This window comes from Cataglyphis hispanica, chromosome 1 (assembly GCF_021464435.1).
Source record: "Cataglyphis hispanica isolate Lineage 1 chromosome 1, ULB_Chis1_1.0, whole genome shotgun sequence".
In the NCBI taxonomy this organism is placed as follows: Eukaryota; Metazoa; Arthropoda; class Insecta; order Hymenoptera; family Formicidae; genus Cataglyphis; species Cataglyphis hispanica.
The window spans coordinates 5,688,762-5,704,765 of record NC_065954.1 but is presented as its reverse complement, the minus strand read 5'-3'; the positions used below and the strand labels follow the sequence as shown (position 1 = coordinate 5,704,765).

Below are 16,004 nucleotides of genomic sequence, written 5' to 3'. Positions count from 1 at the left end.
AATACGAACAATATTACAACAGAATGCTAAATAAAAAATTTACGATTTTTCTTTGCAAAACTGAACATATATACATAACTTCGCTGTAACGTGCGCACCGATTTAAATTGCATTCCGATTGTAAATAAATATAAATTCTGAGAATATTTCGTTTTAAATCAGCATTGCGCGGATTAATGGGTCGACGAAACGATCCGGTTTCGGTGGACCCCGATATATCTATAATTTGTAACAGTCGAGTTGCGGTGATGCGAGGCCAAGTTGTTACCGAACAAGGACTCGGAATAGTAGGCATCAGAGTGTCCGTGGACAGGGACTCGCGCTTCGGATTTACCTTGACCAGAGCTGATGGATGGTAAGATCAATAATCTACTTACACATTATTCGGTTATTTAGCTTCAAACAATTTATACAAACATATGTTAAAGAGCTATCAGTTTTTCTTAAAATATGATATAAAAACTATAATAAAATGACGGTTAATGGATGGATTAAAATATGTACGAATACCAAATTGATCTTGTATATGTTTTATTTAAAGTTCTTTGTGAGAAAGTCTTAAATCATAATTTTAATAATTAATGATATTTAAGATTATTTTTTTGAAAAACTGATTATCTTTAATCGATTAACGTAGTGCGCATCTTAATATTAAGTATACATAAAAAGAATCCAATATTTTATTACGCGTAAATTAAAATGTCAGACGAAATGCCTGAGTTGGAATAATTACATGAATGTATATAAATGTGATGTAAATGATTTCAAACGTGCATTCTGGTTTGCCCCTAATAGATATGGTAATGGATAGTGGAAATTTATATTAATAATTCAATTCATTACATACATACACACACGTAGAGGCAATTAGGCAATTCACATTTTAAGCTGATGTAGTTATTACTGCAGCATAATATTGTTTTGAAAGAGGGATTTATGCACGATTATGACGGACATCCATAACATAAATGATGGATACCACAAACGTAATCCAGATTATTACATATATGCTTTACCATCACGTTCTGAGGACATTTAAGAACGTACCTCAAATCCGTATTTGTTAATTACTAATTATTCTTGAGTAAAACAAAAGTAAATCATAATACATTAAGTGAAAAGATCCATAGAAAGAATTACATCCTACCGTTTCTATTGCTATATCCGTTTACAATTTACAGCGATGAATACATGTGTTGTTCATCATTGTTGTCATCGTCGTCGTTGTATTAGCATTTGCACATGATGGGCACGACATGTATAGCCAGAGCTGGACGTTCTGCGCGATAGTATCAAGGCTGCATTGTAATGAAAGGGGGAGGTAGGCGGTGCGGGAACGACTATATCAGACGCGAGGAGGGCATACAGTAATTCTGGCGAGAGAATAATTCTGAAACAGGAAAGCGGAGGAGTTGGGATACTAGACCACATCAAAGCCCAAGCTAATGATGTCGAAAGCTTACTAATTACTCTGCGCAAACCTATGTACCATGCTCAGTTTGTGGCTCTCGGTGCACCGGTCGTCGAGATGTGTTCGCATATCGACCGTTGCGAAATTTTGTTTCAGGCATTCTCTCCCGATTTAATTCACATTAATCCAACAACCAGAATGCCACACCTATGCGTGTAAGCGTAATTAATGTTTTTAAATATGAAATAATGCGTGTATTATTCCATTTATTGATGCATTTTTAATATCGTTTTAGTACATTACAACTTACAATTAGACGAATTTGTTGTTGTCATCACAACACATAATAATTTGACCGTGTTAATACACGGTCAAATTAATAATATAAACAAACATTTTGTTTTGAATTTTTGCGTAATAAATATTTAATATATGAAGTACCCTTCTTTCTCTCTCTCTCTCTCTCTCTCTCTCTCGCTAATAGAAAAATAAAGTACATACGCACGCACACGTACATTGAAATTATTTTAGGATAGAAGATAATTAATCTCGAAAAAACATTTTATATATTTAGTCCGCTAAAATTTATTATTAAAAATATATGAAAATTATAGATAGTCTAATGGAAGCATTAATTTAATTTTTATAATTAGATTAATATTGTGTATTATACTAATATAGGTATATATAGTGCTACTATAAATCTTGTTAAAAATGTGTTTCGCAGAGAGAGAATTTTCGTCCCGCTCCAACTTTCAGAAAAGCTAATAATTTTATACGAGAAAGAATATTACTTCATTAAATCCCATAGCGTATGTTTAAACCGGGGTGCAAACTTAAGTAATGAAAGTCTGAAAAATGGATTTACAAAGCACGTATAAATAAGTATCCACTACTTTTCATGTCGATAAATAAAATATATATATATAATGTAATATAATATAATATAATGTATATATGTATGCATATAATTCTCAAGGAAATTTTAATATTGTACTTTAAATACAATTATTGTTTCGTTTGATAATTATTTCTGTTGCATCAAAAATTGAAATATATATGGTTTTATTTTATTAATGCAAAACTTGTAAAAAAATAAAAAATATATTATTTTTAAAAGATCGAAACATTTTCATTATTCGTTATGGTATAGATGAATTTTTCTATATGGGGAAAAAGTCTCATATATCTCAAAGTTATATGTATAGTAGCTGAGAATATATGTCACATACTTAAAGAACTAATCAGATGGGATGAAAAAGCTTCCAAGATACGCGTTCCAACTCTAAGGCTTCGTCGGACATTCATTTCCAGATAGTGCAAGCGCACTATCTTGATCGATCTACGTCGGATCCTTACGTAATACCAGCGGCAATGGAGTTCGAAATGCATTTACGTACTTTGATCAGGTTCGACGTCTTGGTCAATGGCGGAGGCGCCGTGACGCTTCAATTCCAACGCAGCCCCTTCAAACCTCTCACGAGGACCGTCTTCGTACCCTGGAATCAGATCGTCGTTCTGCCACCCGTTGTGATGATCCTCAGCAAGGAAGGCGAGTCGTATAAATCTAACCAGCCACCGAGCCCGGCAGTGGGTAAATATCGAACCTCGGATATGCATTTACAGATTTTTTTTTGTTTTGTCGGTTGGTCCGATATATATATATATATATATATATATATATATATATATATATATGTATGTATGTATGTATGTATGTATGTATATCTTCTCGTGTTACGTGTTGGATCGCGTTACCCATTAACGTCACAAACGTTTCGATAAATGCGCGTACGTGCTCAATCACTTGAAACCAACAATCCCTGCATGCAGGGAAAAGGAACGATAACAAAAAAGCGAATAACTCGGGCTTTTCTTTTGCGATGATTTTATTTGTTAAAAGAATTTATGTAATTTATATTATCGCTTTTTTCGCATCTGTTATCCGCGTATATTCTTCACAAAGTATTCGTTTCCAAAACTGTTCAACGTGTGTGCTGTCTTTGTTCCGTCCTTGAGTGTTATACATTTTTGAGTTTCTTATCATTTATGGAGTACAATATAATAGGCTTCCCAGGGATTTCGATGGGACTCTTTAGTGAGCATGGACCGTGCTTGGAGCACGATCACGAGACATTACGACCTATTATCGTTAGTACATGGATGCCTGAGAAAGTTGGCGGTTTGCCTGGAAAGAGCTTGGTTTTTGCTGAAAATCAGGTAAATTTCTATTTCCGAAGCGGTTTAATATAATATTTTGTAATAATAATACCTCATCAATAAAAATAACATAACATATTTTGATTCTTCTGCTGCAGGATAAAAAATTTTATATGATATAATTACTTTTTTAAAAATAGAGTAACTGTTTTCGATATCTCTGAATAGAAGAAAAGCAACAAGATCTTAAAATAAATGTCAAATCACAATTTTTATACAGTGATGTATCGCATTAAAAGCTGAAAAGGAAACAGTTCACAATATTTATGACGAAAATTAGAGCACTGTGCATGATTGCTTTAACATTGCGATAATTACTAAACATTGTTTGCAGATTGTGCAAGAAAGTATCGCTATTCCGGGCTCCAATCTTCATTTGATGTATCAAAGCAGCCAAGCTGCGGGCTATCTCTCTACCGTGAGAATGCAACTGACTGGGCCGTTTATTCCGAAATCGCTGACGCACGTACACGTGCATGTGGAGATCGAAGGTTCGCTTCACACGAAAACGTACGAGGCCGACCCGAACTTGACGCACACGTTCGCTTGGAACAAGAGGAACGTTTACAAGCAGAAAGTGTATGGTGTGGCGCAAGCGAGGATCTCGATCGGTTATCAACATTCCACATGTCCATCAGTGATATGGGAGACGCAGACGGCCACTCTGCAAGGATTCGATGTTGATATTTCCGATATCGGTGGCTGGGGACTCGACATCCATCATCATTATAACTTCCACGAGGGGATCTTGCAGAAAGGCGACGGCTCTACTCTTCATTTCAAACAATATCCTCGCACTGTGAAAGTGGTGATGGGTACAGGCCTCCAGAGAACTTTGGTATGCCAAAATTGCGATGGTCTTGCTAAGGATGCCAGACTTCTGACGCCGGTAGCGCTTGCCAGTGGTCCCGATGGCAGCATATATGTCGGAGATTTCAATCTCGTGCGTAGAATCACGCCCGAAGGAAAAGTTTACACTGTCCTGATTTTAAGGTAAATAAGTTTTAAATCTTGTGAAATTTACAATGCAAATTAATATTTAATCTTTTTTTAAAATTTCTTTAAATTTTTTTAAATTTCTTGCAGCGCGACTCAAGTAGCATATCAGTATTATTTGTGCATCTCGCCGGCTGACGGACACTTGTACATCAGTGACCCGGAGAAGCATCAAATATTGAAAGCCCTCTCGCTCGAACAAGTCCAAGATCCCAGTATCAATATTGAGCCCGTTGTTGGAAATGGCGAAAGATGTATTCCGGGTGATGAAGGACATTGCGGTGACGAAGGTCCGGCCATCCATGCGAAATTAGCTCATCCCAAAGGTAAGGGAGAAATTGAGATGTTTTTTGAGAATGACATTTGTATCATTAGAACAATTTCTAATAATTTTACAAAATTACGAACGTATATTTCTGAATAAAAAAGACCACAAATTCAAAAGCTTATAAAATGAATTATAAGATGTAACTTGTATACTGTATACTGTGATTTATAGGAATTGCAATTGCGGCCGACAAAACAATGTACATTGCCGATGGGACAAACATTCGTGCGGTTGATCCACGAGGTATTATACACACGTTGGTAGGACATCATGGTCATCATAATCATTGGTCACCGGCGCCTTGCATCGGAGCTATTCCCGCACATCAGGCTCAGTTACAATGGCCGACTGGATTAACTCTGAGCCCGCTGGACGGATCTCTGCATTTTATTGATGATAGACTAGTCTTGAAACTCACCAGCGATCTGAAAGTGCGCGTGGTTGCTGGTACACCTCTTCATTGCACTAGCAATGCAAATAGTAACAGTAACAATAATGGAGAGCTGCCGAAATTGAATTCGTCGATAACGACGAACCTGAAGAAACCGGATGAAGTGCTCGGGTCGGTATTGGCTGTCGGTTTTAGTCCAACCGGCGAACTGTATATAGCGGATCGCGATTCTCACCGAGTGAATTCCATCAGGATCGTTGACTCTTCTGGGAAGATGTCGCATTTTGCAGGTCAGCAGCAGGAAAGATTGCGCGGCCAATGCGAGTGCAATAACACCACACCTAGCACTAAAGATATGGACGCGTGCACCTGCACAGATGATACTAGCAGCACTGAAACACTTTTATCGTCGAATGCTAAGTTCATTGCGATATCCGCACTAGCGGTTTCGCCGGATGGTATTCTACACGTAGCTGATCAGGGCAGTCTCCATATCTTGGCTCTTCAACCATACCTTCCGAATCATGACGAGAGCGGAGAATTCCACATTCCGTTTCCGCCTTCAAACGAAATCTATGTATTCAACCGTTATGGCCAACACATCTCTACGAAAGACTTGACATCTGGAAAGACCCGTTATTCTTTCTTGTACAGCAAGAACACAAGCTTTGGCAAATTATCTACGGTGACGGATAGTGCGGGCAATAAGATTCAGTTTCTGCGAGATTACAGTAGCGTCGTTAGCTCTATCGAAAATACTCAGGATCATAAGTCTGAGTTGAAGATCTCTGCGGTTGGATTTTTGGAAAAATTATCCGAACGCGGCAGAGCAGAAATTGCTTTGGGTTATGATGGCTCAACTGGATTGCTTACCAGTCGATCAGGAGTAAGTTGGAAATTTCTATTTTACTTAATTTTATCAATAATGTGAATAAAACTTGATCAAATAAATATATTTATTTATAATATATATATATATATATATATATATATATATATATATATATATATATATCTTTTTCTCTTCACTTTCATGCGCGAAAATATTTTAGAAATTTTTTTACGAATAAAATATTTGTTATTTTTGAAACAAAGTTTATTTTGGAATATACGAAACTATGTGCAATATTTTATTATGAATTTCAGGGCGATGAAACATATATATACAATTACGATAGTTTGGGACGTGTCACCGATGTGATACTGCCAACAGGCGAAAAACTGAAATTATCATCGGATTTATCTGATGATGAAGGTTTATCGGTTAAAGTATCTGCTCCATTGCAAGCCTTATCAAAAGGCGACAAACAGCGAACCATAGAATTTAAGATGAAGAACGAGAAGTCAAAGATGTTGACAATCACTGATGGTATGTATTTTTTAAATTATTTAAATATTAGAGAAATTATTTTCATTTTATCTATCATCAGGCTAATCTCGATATCATATATTTAATTCTTATGATTATTATTAAGGGAATTTATAATTAAAATAAAAATAAATAAGAGAACCTATAAGCTACTTAATTTTATATAATTTTATATAATTTTATATAATTTTATATAATTTGCAGGCACTAAACTCATGAAAGCAGTCGCATTTACGAACAGCAGTCTAGAAGTATTTTTACCTGGTGGTGGTAGAATATTGAGTGCAGCTACGACGAAGCATCCGCTATTAGAGGCAGCTTTGCCAGTGGAAGCGGAGATGTTACCAATGTGGAGCTATCAATTGATGTCGCTGGGCGAATTGACGAACACCATGACGACGACGTATAACCTGGTCGGCGATGTTAGTCACTCCCAACAAACACTCAATAGAGAGATCTGGGTGAATGATACGCGAATGATAGGCGTCGAATTCGAGCAAGCATTTAGCCGCGAAACTTTTTATGATAAAGCAGGTACTCCGCTATTGACGGTGACTTTTGACCCGGCTGGTTTACCTTTAGTCTGGCAACCGCATGAGCAGGGTCATAATCTCAGCATCACCTATGATCGATTCAATAGAATTGATAGCTGGAAATGGGGTGCCTCTGACGAGTCGTACGGTTATGACCGACATGGCCAACTGGCAGAAATTACCAACAGTAAGGATGGCACGAAACGCTACACTTATAATGATTTTAATATGTTGTCGAAAATCACGCTCGCCAGCAACAGGCAATTTTCGCTACAATATGACGATGACGGTGGATTGCGACACATTATTCTGCCATCGGAAACTAAACATTCGTTTTCCTGTCAAGCTTCTCTCGGTTTTCTCAGAGTGACGTACACTCCGCCTGGCAGCACCAGAGCCTACTTGCAGCATTATAGTCATGATGGAAATTTGTTGCAAACCGTGTTCCCAGGAGATGGAGCTCGTACTGTCTATAGATATCACACCTCAGGTCAATTAGCGGAAGTTGTTCATGGCGACGGCAAGAGTGAAATCAGATACACCGAGAGCGGACTACCTTCTGAGGTAATACACTCTGAGAGAGACGTGGAATACAAGTGGGATTATCAGTATAGTGCAGGTCTTCTAGTAGAAGAGCGTATAGATTTTGGCGCCAAGACTGGTTTGAGCAATGCCAAATTTACGTTTGAATATGATTCGAATTTCCGTCTGATTGCGGTACAAGGTAGAATAGGTGGACAGACACTGCCGCCACATACCATGGCTTATAGTCCGAGATCAGGAATGTTAGAGCAGATTGGCCAGTTCAAAGTGATGAGGCCACAACCCAATGAGACGACTGTACTCGATGGCACAGCGCTATTTTCGCGCACCACAGATGATAGATTCTTGGAAACTCAGGTTACGGTTACGATTCATCGAATGGAGGTTTTCAGGATGGAGTTTACGCACGATTCACGCGGCCGCATTAATCAGACAAGAACATATACGCGCAATGTCGCCGTTAACACATATACCAACGTGAAAAACTATACGTGGGATTGTGACGGTCAACTGACTGGCGTAGAGGCGCAGGAACCTTGGGGTTTCAAGTATGACGCGAACGGCAACATGTTATCACTTACATATCGAGGTAACACGATCCCGATGGAATACAACAATATGGACCGAATTGTTAAGTTTGGCGAGGGCCTCTACAAATATGACAATCGAGGTCTAGTAGTGCAAAATGCGAGAGAGGAAAGATTCAATTACAATGCCAAAGGGCTTCTCGTGCGCGCTACCAAACGCGGCCGCTTCGACGTACGATACTATTATGATCATTTAGATCGCCTAGCCACCAGGAAGGACAACTATGGCAATGTTACGCAATTCTTCTATAACAATCAGAAACGTCCACACGAAGTGAGTCAAATATACAGTCCGCGCGATGGTAAATTGATGTCGCTAGTCTACGATGATAGAGGACATCTTATATATGCACAAGTATATCGGCACAAATATTATATCGCCACTGATCAATGCGGTACGCCCATTATGATCTTTAATCAATATGGAGAAGGTATTAGAGAAATTATGCGATCGCCCTATGGCCATATCGTTTACGATTCGAATCCTTATCTCTATTTACCGGTTGACTTCTGTGGCGGACTTTTGGATCAGGTAAATAAAAATTTTATGTTCTCATGTTCATTATACCACACACATGCAACTTCACAAATATTTTAATTAATAAAATAAAATATGATAAAAAAAATAATAAAAGTTTCCACGCATATACATTGAAAAACATCGACAATTTCAAAATTAAATATAAATTGTATCTAAAGTTTTGTTTGTCTTATTTAATGTTTTAATATATAATTGATTTATAGGTCACATCTCTAGTTCATATGCCAAATGGGAAGGTTTACGATCCGTTGATAGGCCAGTGGATGTCACCGCTCTGGGAAAACGTTTTGGATCGCATAAACAAGCCAACACATTTACATCTTTACAGATTTAACGGAAACGACCCTATCGATGTCAGACATACGGACAGACCGAGTCAACCAACTGGTAAGTTCACATTGACTATGAATCAATTAAAATTTACATTAATATATACTTCGTATCTTACATATTTTTATATTTTTCAGATCACATATCATGGTTGTCACATCTAGGATATGATCTGAAGAGTTTGGCACCGCAATTATTCCCGAACGAGCTGCCAGATAGTCTTATACCACAAGCGCTCGGTCCGGGTACTTCCATATTCGGTAAGAAGAAAAGAACGCGCAATCTAGGTGTCCAATCTGGTTTCCTCGCATATATCGCCCAGAGACACTCGGGTGACGCAATAAGCCTGTCGGCTCCGCCGCGATCAGCTCTGAAGAAGGACACCAGCGAGTTGATACCTAGTCGTCTTGGTGCGGCATCCGATCCTCCATTCGGCAAGGGTATCCTGGTGTCAAGGACAGCCGATAGTCAGGCAGTGGTATCCAGCGTACCAAGTGCTAACGCTATTTATGGCGACGTATTCACATCTGTATTTAATCGCTCGTACTTCCTGCCATTTACATTTGTCGTGCACAGCGCACAGCAGGACGCTTTTTACTTTGTCAAGGAGGAAACCTGGCGGGCTAGTGAGGATCGCGGTCAGTTGAAACGATTGGGTGGTCAAGTAAATACGACTTTTCATGAGAACGAGAACGGCAGTGGAAGTAGCTCGCTTATCGATGTGAAAATACACGGCGCCAGTTACGTGGTAAATCTCCGCTATGGCACTACGGCAGAGAAAGAGAAGCAGAGACTATTGCATCATGCGAAGACAACCGCTATTAGGAAAGCGTGGCATCGGGAACGCGAGGCACTCAAGGCGAACATTCCTACTTCGGTTGAATGGATGGTCGCCGAGCAGGATGAAATAGTAAAGGTTGGCCTCGCATCCAATTACGAGGGCGAATACATACACGACGCGCAACAATATCCTGAGCTCGCAGAAGACCCTTATAATATCAGATTTGTAAAGAAGATCATCGATCAATCGAGTAAGAAACGACGCAGGAGGAGAGGCGCGCCGTCCTGTAAATTCTGGTGGTTGGACAAGATGTGCTAGAGCGACATCGTATTCAAGACTTACAATCAGTCGTATCGTCCCTCTTCCGCGGGGACATTGTCCAGTATCGAAACCATAGGAACTTTCGTGTGAGCGATATCACAGAAAAAAAGAAAAAGAAAGAAATGAAAATTGATGAGAGGGTAAAAGAATCGAACGAGTCGCTGTAATGCGCAGCGTCCATATATATGCATGCGCATATATAAACGTGCACTGAACACTATCAAAAAGTTTTATACCAAAGTCTATTTGTGTATTTCAAAGATGCCAAAAACACTATAATGTTATATTATATATATATTATAAATATATATACACCACGCGCGAGATATAGGCTATATAGTGTGTAAGAGCGTTAAGCACACGCGGAGGAACGCGAATTTCACCAAGCATTCGCTCCACGGACCAGCTGCGCGACCGATCCGCAATTGGCAGATCCGCGAAAGCCTTATAAGCGACGGCAGGATAACCGGGAAAAAAAGGATAACCGGAAAAATATATACCGGAAAACTGATTGTGTATGTGTATGTAACCTGAAAGGGAGTAAAAACATTGCGAGATCCTTCTGCAGGTTTAGCGCAACGTGGACAGCTGGAGCTCGTTTCTAGCTGGCAGATCTGAATTAAATTATATGATCTGCCATTTCTTAGCTATGTTCGTAAGGCCAGCAAGCTCGTCGAGCTTGCGCTCGAGGCCTAAGTAAACGACGGCGGACCGTGGTATCGTGCATGCAAACTGCACAACGGTACACCGATACAAGGTAAAAATAGATATATCGCGAAAAGTGAAAATAAAGAAAAAATCGGGAAACAGGCCATTCATTGTTGAGAGCGACTCGAGTGAGAGAAACTAGTCAATACATAGCTTTACGTTGACGTAGCAATCTTTTTCGGTGTAGAATAAATGCGAGAGAAATGTGAATCCGATCGACATTATTGACGTTAACAATGATGTGAACAAGCTACGCGTATATTTGCCCGACCGGGTCCATTAAATCTGCGGTATTTTAACGTCGGACTTAGAAAAAATATGATAGATAATGGAAGTAGACGGCAGATTACGATTGCTGAGAAGCGGCAGCGAGCGCGAAAACAAATACGGGCGGAATGTGTCTCAACAATGAATGGTCCCGATGAAGAGAAGAAAAAACTGAAGAAAAGAAAGAGAGAATTTTCACTCATTGTCCTAAAAGAGGACAAGAAACAGCGATCGTGCGGACTCGATCGCGCGGTCTCGAGCTTGAATTCCGTTCGCGGCTTTAGACAGTTAAGAATGAGACGAATTTGTATTATAAAGTGGTGCTTTTCTTGTACGGCGATAGAGAGAATGAGAGAGAATGAAAGAGAACGAGAGAAAGAGAGATTTGAGAGGATATCGAAAAAGAATGATGATTGCAACAATGAGCGTATATGAGAACGTCGGATACCAATAGCGAGACTAAACGTATTTTTAACATGTGGATGTATCCTATCCGTAGCGTATAAGTATTCCCGATTCTCACCGATCGGTAATTTATATCGCATTGTTGTGCGCGCAGGGAAATAGTCGCTCGGGATCGACGATGAATATCCCTTATAATTCGCGAGAAAAGGTAAATAATATGTAATACAATATCGCATATTTGTGCTTGCTGGATATGAACGTAACGAACGTAAACTATGTTCCCTAATCGAGAGTACTCTAAATATGTGTACCCAAAATTACTGCCCGCGAAGTACCGATCGTTTCGCCTGTGTATGTGTGTGTGTGTGTGTACGCGCGCATGTATATGTGTATATGTGTGCGCTGATCGCCCGCGCACAAAGCCCATATACGTGCATTGAAGCACTTATTTAGCATCGGAAATCCCTCTCGTTACCATTTTTCATTGATTCTCCTCCTTTTTCTCCCATATCCTATAAAAATCCCAGATCTATGGATTCATTACGCGTATTGTTTGCTCGCGTCTCTATGAACGTTCGTACTTGCCATTGATATTTTGCGGCTTTAGAGACGGTGCCGTTTATGGATAGTTAGTGGCACAACGACATTGCTGTCTGAATAGATGAAAGATAAAAAAACCGTTATCTATATGCTGAATGTATAAAAAAGTATATATATATAGAGAGATATATATATATATATATACATATATAGGAAAGCTTCGTAAAATGTATTTTTAACTCGAGCGAGTGTTTAGACCTATACTATCCAATCAACGCAAAATTCTAAAAGACGTCTAAAAGATGCTCAAATGATATTTGAAATGTTAATGCGTCTTTTCCGCTTCTTTTAAGTATTGTGCTGTTTGGACGATCCCCAACATCGCGGTCCAAAACGAGTTGCTATCGGAGACACGCGCGCGCGCTCGTGCCATCGAGGCCGCAAGGACGATTCTTTTTGTACATTTCACGTTCTCGTAGCACGCGCGAACGCGCGTTACGTCGCACAAAACGGAACTCGTGAAATCGCGCACGTTAAACTATCTCTGCGCGTGTTCATTATCGCGTTTTCTCGCGAACAGCCGCGCAAACAAGCTCGATCGTCGAGCTGCATTCCTCCCTCGCTTATTTAACATAGTCGGAATCAACACTCTATTTCTATTTGTTATTCATCTCTAGAAAGCATTTATCTTGAAAGAATATTTATTATGTAAAATTTTGCATTTTAAATTTTGCATTTGATTCTTTACGTGCAATTGCTTTTGTTTCAATTATAAAATATTAACTGAGAATACGCTGACTTCAATAATAATTCTTAACTATATTAATTAACAATCATAATTATAATGATGAGTTAATTATTGCTTCTTATTTTAATAAGGTAAAGATAACTTTTGTCAATTTTCTGAGGATTTTGGCTGTCTCTGGACAAGCGAAATAGGAGTGCTTCGACATTCGTGGACATCTAAACACTCATTGTCTCTCCCCGGCCAGCCAGCCTCTCACACTTGCTTTTCACTGTCCCATGCACTCTTGATCTTCAATCTTTTATTATTCGCCGTTGGATTCGGCAACGATATGCGTTCAAGAAGAATCGACTATTTTTAAATATCACGTGTCAAATTAATGAGGAGATACGTGTACGGGTTGGGTCCCTAAATTCAACTCGAAGCCCGATCGATTTACGCGATTATAATATTAGGGAAAAAAATTCATTCTCTAACTTTCTTGAAGTTTTATCTCTCGTTTTTGCGAACTCGTTCCAGATTCGTTCGTCCCCCGCGGGCGGTCACGGGGGATCGCGACAATTCCGCGTACTTCTGTAAATTGAAAAGAAACGAAGTAGAATGCGCGAAGAAATAATAATTATATAAAATAAATAAATATAAATAAATAAATATATATATATATATATGAGAGAGGAGCTAGAGTGGCCAATTATAGCAGCAACCGCCGATCTGTGCATTGCGGCGCGATTGGTTCTCGAGATGCGCGATTTCGGGCTCGAGCGAGATTACACGCCGAAGAAAGAGGAAAACGTAATCGGAAATCATGATGGAAATTGATGTGAGAGCGATAGAGAGAAAGGGAGAACGAAAGAAAGAGAGAAAGAGAGCATGAAAGTAGAGAAATATTGAAGAGTGAACAAGCGCAAAAAAAAAAGAAAAGAAAAAGTCAGCCACGCTAATGCTACTACGACCACTACCCTAGATAGATTATGCTACTTTGCCGCTGATCTAATTGTTTACTGTCACGTGTTGCTGTAAACCTAAACCTAACGATACGATATTATATATATTTTATTTATATAACGTAATCAATTGTATATTTATTGTAAATAGTCACGATGTTTGCTATGATATAATATATCTGTAATTGGATGGAACCTGCCTGAAACTGCGCTCAGCCCTGTCTCCCAGCAGCTAGATCCATTTGCATACTATACATCAATACAGAACATATATATGATGCATTCACACAAAGGTACAACACACGCCACAAACACATGGTATCGAATGCCGCAGCCGTTTAGTGATAACTTAGAAAATATGGAGAGAAGAAGATAGATATAAAAATAAACAGTAAATAGACAGGTAAATCAACGCGCATCATGTACGTTGAATTATCACTACGTCAATATTTCATATTGCATCGACAAGGCGATCGATTTCATGTAAGACGCTCCATCTTACTGTAGAAAAAGAAAAAAAAAAAAAGGAAAAGAGGAAGAATTTATCTCTACCATTTGACGAAGTCCCGTTCAAGCAGTAAACAAAAATGTTACGATGATCACGAGTAATTTTTATAAATGTATTTTTTTGTTCTTGCGTCCTCCTTCCCTATCCCGCGTGTCGAAAATATATTCTTATTCGATGATCATCATAGAGAAGCATCGGAAGTGAGTAATTTACGAATTTTTCACTTAAATCATTGCCACGCGGCAGACAGCGTTACGATCCAACCAGCATGTCCAATAAACTTACAATATTACTATCTTAAGTAAAATATATTAAGTGTTTTCAAAAAAATATATGATCTATATATGATAATAAAAATCGGAAAAATGTTTTTCGAACTTGTCATTCACTTCTGACTTACCCTTGATGTCTTCTTGGATAGGTCACTTTGTCAGACGATTTGCCTTCAATCTTTTTCGAAGCCAAGTATTGAAAATACGTTGATCACATGTTGAACTAAAACGTAAATAATTTTATTGCTTATTTATTAAATAAAGAAATAAGATTTTTTGACTTAATAAAAATGAAATTGATTTTATTGTTCAAAACATTTGGATGTATAAATATATATAAAATGAATTGGATACACAACATTTGGATGATGAATAGAATGTATTAAATATAAATGAATATATATAAATAATATAATAATAATAATTATATAGTAATAATAATATAGTAATAATAAAAATAAATGAATTAAATATATAAAAATATTTAAAATATACAAAAATATTTATATAAGAAAAATTTTACATAAATTTATATAAATTATATAAAGTTACATATATATATATATATATATATATATATATATATATATATATATATACATAATTATAACGTTGCATTATTATAATTATTAATAAGCAAAAATTTTTGACTAGTTTTCTCTCTTTGTATTTAATATAATTATATATTGATGTATTGATTTTATTATATAAAAATGTAATATAAATATTTTATTTAATTTGAATTAAATAATTCAATTCTTAATTCAATTAAAATAAAATTCACTCATCTATAACTGATTCCTAAGCAACATTTTTAAATTCAATAACGATACTAGACACAGTATAAGTATTGAACTCTTGTTATATACATAAAAGTATAAATATGTCAATATATATTTATATATGTATATAAATATATTTAAAAAATTCCGTTAGGATATAAAAGAATCTAATGCCCAATTGCTTGATCCAAAATCGTTCAATGTTTGTTTCTTGATAAAAATCGAAATATATGCCATAAAACTATTAAATAACTTAAACATTTTATTCAGAAAATTATGTTATTGCGAGTAATCATTTTTATTTTACTCGATTATTTCTTTATCGTCTTACCTGTATGGATATTATTGAAGCTCAGAGCTCGGAGTTTCTACTTCTTTATACTACGATGACCCCGCGTAAAAGAAGGAAAGGAAGTTGGCGCAATACCGCGCGTAACATTTTTAACCAATCAGAATAAAGGTGTCAAAATTTCCTGTGTTCT

At 37.5% G+C, this 16,004-nt stretch overlaps 1 protein-coding gene and 1 long non-coding RNA gene across 4 annotated transcripts in view; one reads left to right on the top strand and one right to left on the bottom strand.

Moving 5' to 3' along the window:
• Positions 1-14,838, top strand: part of LOC126849324 (teneurin-a) — a 420,000-nt gene extending 405,162 nt beyond the window's left edge. For all 3 annotated transcript variants that reach the window (XM_050591054.1, XM_050591061.1, XM_050591069.1), the window contains 10 exons: positions 236-355; positions 2,821-3,005; positions 3,480-3,631; positions 3,966-4,624; positions 4,718-4,953; positions 5,127-6,232; positions 6,493-6,715; positions 6,920-8,910; positions 9,123-9,306; positions 9,387-14,838. In XM_050591054.1, coding sequence (XP_050447011.1) covers positions 236-355; positions 2,821-3,005; positions 3,480-3,631; positions 3,966-4,624; positions 4,718-4,953; positions 5,127-6,232; positions 6,493-6,715; positions 6,920-8,910; positions 9,123-9,306; positions 9,387-10,348 — 5,818 coding nt within the window. In that variant the 3' untranslated portion in view covers positions 10,349-14,838. The remainder of the gene's footprint in view (positions 1-235; positions 356-2,820; positions 3,006-3,479; positions 3,632-3,965; positions 4,625-4,717; positions 4,954-5,126; positions 6,233-6,492; positions 6,716-6,919; positions 8,911-9,122; positions 9,307-9,386) is intronic.
• LOC126851568 (uncharacterized) lies at positions 5,864-15,917 on the bottom strand. The gene is made up of 3 exons (XR_007687705.1): positions 15,854-15,917; positions 14,869-14,963; positions 5,864-5,969 (listed from the first exon to the last, which is right to left on the bottom strand). It is a non-coding gene; the product is annotated as an uncharacterized LOC126851568 (long non-coding RNA).
• Between the last annotated feature and the right edge of the window lie 87 nt (positions 15,918-16,004).